We start from the raw sequence: 7,249 nt of genomic DNA on the forward strand, positions 1-7,249 counted from the left end.
GAGTTTTCTTAATATTAAAACGTATTATTTTAAAAATTTCGTAAAGCAAAAGACTAAAGATATTGAACCTTCTATTTTATGGGAAAAAATATATATATAATGTTGCCCTTCAATTACAGTAGAATTTGGTCCAATTTCAACATTCCGCCAATCAAATCGAGATCTTTTCAATTTATACTAGAATATCTATTCTAGAATAGAGTGGGGGGTTGGTTGTGTTCTATGATCTCATAATTTTGTAACGCATGAAAGGGTTGTTGACCCTTATCTTAGAATTTTGTTTTTCACTATGTTTGATGATGAAACATTTACCTTAAACTATTTTCCCCGAAATGGGCAAAGCCCATGAGACAAGATATGTTAAAAATGACATGTTGCAACATGACAAAAGAAGAAAAGGTAAAACAAATACACATATAATGGAGGGTATATATGTCATCCAAAAAGGTGTACATATTTCCCTTCAGGGGCTTTCAATCAAGAACTACTTTTGTACACACATGCACCGTCCTGAACCTGTTAATCGATTTTTTTATTGCAAAGTCTATTTTATATCTTATTTTATTCAACATACACATTACGTATATATTCGATCCACCTCCCCCACCCAATATATAATCCTTTCTATAATTAGTTCTTGTAACTGTAAATTCTCCTTCCATACATAGTACCAAAGCATTTATTTTCTAATCAATTAACATTTACACTTTCTTGAGTATTAAACCCCATTTTTTTCCTCACTTTCATCAAGCTTGAAAAAAGACAAAGGGAGAAGTTGAGGAACTCAAACCCTCTCCATATATGGAGCCACCAAGATTAGATCCATGCAGTCATTCTGAGAGTTCAAGCACCAATTCACCATCATCATCAACATGCCTCATCAACAACTCAGCCAAGAACAAGTCATCGATGCTAGTTAATTACCCTATTCCTATGGAAGAACAAGTTCAAGAACAAGAGCAAATCGAGAACCCTGATCTTGTATTGGATCTAACCCTCTCGAGAAAAGATTTGGATCGGAATTCCAAGCCGGAACTCGCGCTTTTCCAGACAAATCCACCGGCCAGTACTGAATCGGAAAACCGTGTTTTCTCATGCAACTACTGTAACAGGAAGTTTTACAGCTCGCAGGCTCTAGGGGGCCATCAGAACGCCCACAAGCGGGAGCGGACGATCGCGCGGCGAGGCCAGCGCATTGCCGGCACGTCATTCGGCCACCATGATGCGGCGGTGCACCGCTACTCGAGCATTGCTTCTCTCCCTCTGCATGGATCCTTCAACCGGTCTCTTGGAATTCAGGTTCACTCCATGATTCATAAGCCAACTTATTTAGCCTCTCCGCCTGGTAATCTTACGGTTGGTGGGCTACCAATATATGGGAATCCAGGGCCGCCAAGAAAGCCTCTTGATCAGCAGCCGGCGGTAGGGCGGCTGGCGGTGGAGAATCATCAGGTGGGGCAGTCATCCAGTGGCGGAGCAGCTAGGTTTAACGGTGGTCGGAGGTTCTCTACGGCGGTGGATGGGGTAGGAGGATTCAGATGGGACAATAATAGCTCACATTTGAAGACTAATAATCAAGAAGAGTTGAAAAAGTTGGACTTGTCTCTCAAACTCTAATTACTTTCTTGTTTTTTTCTCCTTTTTTAATTTTTTTTTGGCCCATTTACATTTTATTTTGCCTTTTTTTATCAGTAAAGATTTCTTAGGGGAGGACTTAATTATTTTTTTCTTTTTGTTTTAATTTCCAATTTTGCCTATTTTTAAAAATAGATTTGATTTACCATTATTTATGTGGGAGTAAGTAAATTTTGTTCCTTTGAATAAAAAAATATTTCTTTTGATATTTGACCAAGCAATAGTTGAAAATATAAGTCTAAACCTTGATTCAATTCTTGAATTTTGATCTTTTATTATAAAATGATATTATTACTTCTCATATTACATTAGAGGTTTTATTATAACTTAATTTGGTCTTATAATTATAAATGTTTGATGTTTTGGTTCTTTAATAAATGAAATTTAAATTTATTATTTTTATAGAATTTTGTGAATTGATAATACATTTTGTTGGAAACCCAAAAATTCATTGAAAAACTACACTTGCCAATTTCAGGCAGACTTAGAACTTCCGACAAAATATATCCTCATATCACAAAACCTATGACCAAAACGTCAAACACCTATAATTATATGACCAAATTACAAATAAAATCGTATATTAAATATATACAAACTACATATATATAAGATTTACGTCGTTTATATATTTTGAAAGTATTGATTAAACAAAATACGAGATGCAGCATTCTTTTACGATAAAAATTTATTTCCACATCTACAGTAATTATTAGATCATATGAATAAATCACTTAAAATACATGGAACTATGACCACTTCACCTAGATCCCAAACTATTTAGTTTTTTATAATTTCATTTAAATAAAAATATATGTCAGTAATATGAATAAGACAGGTTTGTGTATGATGATTGAATTAAGAAACTTGTCCACGAGCAACTCCAAGAAATGAAATATTCAACAAATCATCAACCAGATTTTTCTTGTAAATAAATATTATGACTTTGTTCTCATTTAGATCTTCGAATCTTATAATTTTTTGAAATTTAATTTACTTAAAGAAACGTCGCTGTTTATGTACAACATTGCATTAAGTAATCGAGTCCGTACATTTTGATAAGATGGGGTATGTAATTAAAATCAAATGTGAAAATGGATCACTACTCATTGTATATATACAAAACTTTGATGGTTGAGATTTTGCCCTAATCACATATATAGTTTATGACCCACCTGCAGTTGGAGAAATTGACCATCAATTGAGCAGTCTTCATCAATAGGTTGGTGGAACTATTTTTTCTTTTTTTTATAATTATTACTGGGTAAATTACAACACTCTTCTGAAATTTGATAATATTACGAATATCTCCTTTGAAAAATTGTGAATATTCCATGTATAGAAAATAATTATGTAGTTCCTGAATAAAGAGATAGATATTACTACTTTACGCTTGTTAAATTAATATATATATATAATTTGAAGGTGGGTAAAATAGAATCCATACGGCGTATAAGTACAGAAAAATATTTTATTCCAAAAATATATTAAATTAAAATTCATAATTCAAAATGACACTTTAGTCAGTTCACATAAAATTGGATGAAAATCTAATAATTTTTTAAATAATAATGATATATTTATGATTACGTCAAATCTTAAGAGAGGTACGTGTAATTTACCTTTAAAGAAACTAATAATTTTTGTGAACTATACACGACCCTTTTCTGTACTGAATCCCATTATTCATATTTTATTAATGAAAACAAGTAATTACATTATTAAAAAAAAATAAGACTTGTATAAATAAAATTCCAATAAATCAAGAATGTTATTAAGTTCTCAGTTGTACCACTCATTGCACGTCATTAATATTTTCCATTTAAAGTAGTTGTACGTCATTAATATTTTCCATTTAAAGTAGTTGAAATTACACTTAATTTCATTAATAAGAGAGATTTAAAAGAAGGAGGGCCTGTCTCCTCAATTAATGGTGGGCATGGTGGGACCCAAGTAAATAATCATGGTGATGAATCATCATGATTCATGTTAAACTTCATGTAATCATGTCATTATCCTAAGCTGTAACTGAAATCTAGTCACTAATCCTGCGTTATGTCATGGAAAGACATATGCATACACACACAGTCTTCACCCTTGAGGGCTTCCATCTAGCTTCTTGTTCAAGAAGCCAGCTAAGGGTTATGATGTGTGATGTGGGGCTACATAATAGTATCTCAACTTTATGAAAATGCCCTCAAATTTCTTTACAAATATCATAATTGGTCAATATGTGCGTCTCTCTTAATTTGTAGCTCGATTTGAATTTGAGTATGTATAAATTCACGATGAATGCACGATTATTTCTGATTCAGTAATTTAAGTGTAATCGTACAACTCGAAAATGCTTATAAATATTAGTCTATGTTAGTTAGAATGTATTGAATTTGTTGATGCTAGAAAAATATTTGAATGAATACTTATATCTACTCCCAATTGACTTATTCTTTACTTATTGCAAGCCAAACAATTTTTTTTTTTTTTTTTAACTAAAACACCTTTATAAGAGTAAAGATATACTTTATTGTACGTATTGTTGTGTGAAGATAAGAATACGTAGATTGGTTAGAAAAGATTTATTTGACCTGCAATATGTCTGTAATAAGTCAATCGGATAATAAATTAAATTTTCATTCAATTTTTTTTGCTAGTATCAACGAATTCGGTGAATTTTGACTAACGAATAGATCTATCTGTTATCCAAAAATAGATTTCAGGGTACTAAATATAATTTTTCAAATCACTTGAGATTTATGTATAATTATAACAAAGCTCCAGTGTAATTACTCCTTTGTTTTATGTACAAGTCAATGAAGTGAAATTAGGTGTTAATTGAAAGTAAAGTTTTGAGCAAATTCAAAATTGGGATATGTTTTAGATATATTTATTAAATTCAAGAATATTTTTTTCTTTTGAGTACGTGCAAATCTTGACTTGTGCATCAAACGCGTAAAATAAACTTTAAAGCGTCAACATCAGCATTCTCCGATTTTTCCTTCTCCCAGCTTTCTTTTGATTGCGAGTTATGCGACACACCAAGAACACTAGGCTATAATGTGATTTTAAATAAATTTTTGTGTACATCAAATGTGAAAACTCCATGTAGATTTTATGCATTAAAAGGACGTTAATTGAACTAATTAAGATACCAATCTTTTGGTACACTTTATAGACGATACAAATTATGCTTTCAAAAATGCGTCTTTCAAAGAAACAGTTGAAAGAAAAAAAGACAACTAATTACTCAACAAGGTGGAACGGTTTTGTCTCTTTGTTCATGATAGGAACGCACATGTATTCCCACCGATGTTAGTCTAGAAACAAACTTAGTTTCCTTCTCCAGTTCTTGCGGAAACCTAAGATCAAAGTATTGATCTTCCGGAATCTTGTAATTAATACCTACACTATAATAATTGTTGGCTCAATTGGTAAGAACAGATCACTTTCAATCAGATAATTGTGGGTTCGGCTCCCTCTAAGACCAATTCTACAAGTACCACGTCAAAAGTTGTGGAGGCATCGCTTAACCGTGATGGTAATTAGAATCGAAGAGGCCATCTTTTTTTTTAAAAAAAAAATTTACATTATGAAAATAATAAAATATTAATACAACATAATTTAACACTATTCAATATTTTAACATATTTAAATTATAAGATTTTGACATGATGTTGTATGTGTGGATTCTCAGATTTGTGGGAGTGAAGACATCAAGAATTTGTCATCATGAGATATATATGTGCAATGAAAGGAGGTTTTAGGGGCGTGCAGTGTAAACATTCCTCCTTGTCTGTCTTTATGCAAAAATGGGTTTTGATGGTGTAGGGTTGGTGGCTTAGCACCGCCCTCACTCATAATATATAAAGATTTAGAAAATTGTTCATACAATGTTTTTTATTTTTTTATGATAAGTTACATTGGTACCCCTCAAATTCAATCTAAATATGCAAACATCCTCCATTTTTTGTAAAATTTTAAATACACCCCTGTTCAATGGTAAAAGTTCATGAGGTATATTACAATATTAACACCCCCTATAGAGTGTATTATAATTTATGAGTAAGGTAGTGAAAGTGTATTTGGACCTCCCTCAAAGAATGTGAATATGATTCATTTACTTTTTATTTATTCACTGGCCGCTGGAAGAAAATTTACTATTAGCTATAATTTTATTAGATATGGACTAAAATTGTGATAAATAATTATTATCAATCACAATTAAACAAAATCGATGCAAAAATTAGATTATCCAATATGGAAACTATTTTTGTCATTACTCTTAACCGTGAAAAATATTTTAGCTACACTTATAGAGCCAACAACTATTGTATAGTCATAATTAATAAATTTTTACTATGACTATTTATTTTTAATTATAACAATAATTACGATTAAATATTAAATTTCTTCTAGTATAATGTACTCAGGTCGAAAACCTACTATAAATACCTTCTCCTTGTTTGAAAAATTATAAATACCTCATAGAATTAATGGACATCTAATAAATACCTTCCTACAATGAGCTGTCACGAGAAAATATTTGTTAGAATACTGCTAATTCAAATAGGAACATTTGAAATTTTTTTAATAATATGGGGGTAATTGTAATTCTGACAACTTTTATAGAAGTCTGTTTTAATTTACTCTAATAATATCGTTATCATAATAATATTCTTTATCAATTAAAAAATAATAATTCTATATCTTTTTAATGAGAATGGAACTTTAATTTCCTTTAATGTTACCCACTTTTCCACTGATTTTTTTTCATCATATTAATTTAATTTTAATAAAAATTATTTCATTTTGTATTGTTATTACATTTGAGTTTTTTTCAATTTTAATTAAATTTCTTTTCCTTCCCACAACGCACGTCCACTCACACAGATATCCAAAATTTGAATACAAAAGTTGTTTAAAAAAATATTAATGTCCAAACCACTAAGTTTTCTTCTAGCAAAACACATTTGAGTTGCAACTACAGATAAAATTAAAATCCAACCCGACAAACAATTCGAACCCAACAGTTTAAAAGAATAATTAAACAATTTAAAGCTTATTTAAGCTACAGATATCATTATAACACTTATTCTATTTTTACTAGTGAATAGATTAGAAATATCATTATATCTTGATATTAAATAACTCTGTAGAGAGTATTTAACATGTTTTAATTATTAATTATAATTACTGTGAAAATAAATAAAGACTGCTATATATAATGATGAGATTCTAACAGAAAACCTCAAAAGTGAGTTGGACTTAGTTGACATTTTCTTACCTATATCCATCAGATAGGGGCAAATGGAAGACAAGTATACCTTTATGTGTCTAATCCATAACATATATATATAGTGTTGCTTTCTCCAAGGATTATTTCAAGTCTTTAATAAATTATTGCACCAAAATCATGGCAGAAGACATAAATGTATCATGGGGACAACCATGCAGGCAGACTTGTTGCCCCGCAATTTACTAAGGCTTGAATCCAGGTATATTTATTATTCGACCCAACTTGATTCGATAGGTCTCAAAAATAGATCTAACGATTCAGACCTGAAAATCCAGGTATAATTTTCCACTAAGTTGCTGATTTTTCCTTCAATTTCTCATT

The 7,249-nt window shown here is 30.6% G+C and overlaps 1 protein-coding gene across 1 annotated transcript; it reads left to right on the plus strand.

The window, feature by feature from the left end:
* Nucleotides 630-1,617, plus strand: LOC105158325 (zinc finger protein 1). Its single transcript, XM_020692814.1, has 2 exons — nt 630-1,299; nt 1,388-1,617. The coding sequence occupies exons 1-2, from the start codon at nt 802-804 to the stop codon at nt 1,424-1,426; spliced, it is 537 nt and encodes a 178-aa protein (XP_020548473.1). The 5' UTR covers nt 630-801; the 3' UTR covers nt 1,427-1,617.

The sequence above is a fragment of the Sesamum indicum genome, linkage group LG3, assembly GCF_000512975.1.
Source record: "Sesamum indicum cultivar Zhongzhi No. 13 linkage group LG3, S_indicum_v1.0, whole genome shotgun sequence".
Lineage (NCBI taxonomy): Eukaryota > Viridiplantae > Streptophyta > Magnoliopsida > Lamiales > Pedaliaceae > Sesamum > Sesamum indicum.

Excerpts from the sequence above, each read along its gene's own strand:
- LOC105158325 (XM_020692814.1), top strand. The coding sequence starts at position 802 with ATGGAGCCACCAAGATTAGATCCATGCAGTCATTCTGAGAGTTCAAGC. Across the intron at positions 1,300-1,387 it reads ACCGGTCTCTTGGAATTCAG|GGCCGCCAAGAAAGCCTCTT; the intron begins GTTCACTCCATG and ends ATGGGAATCCAG.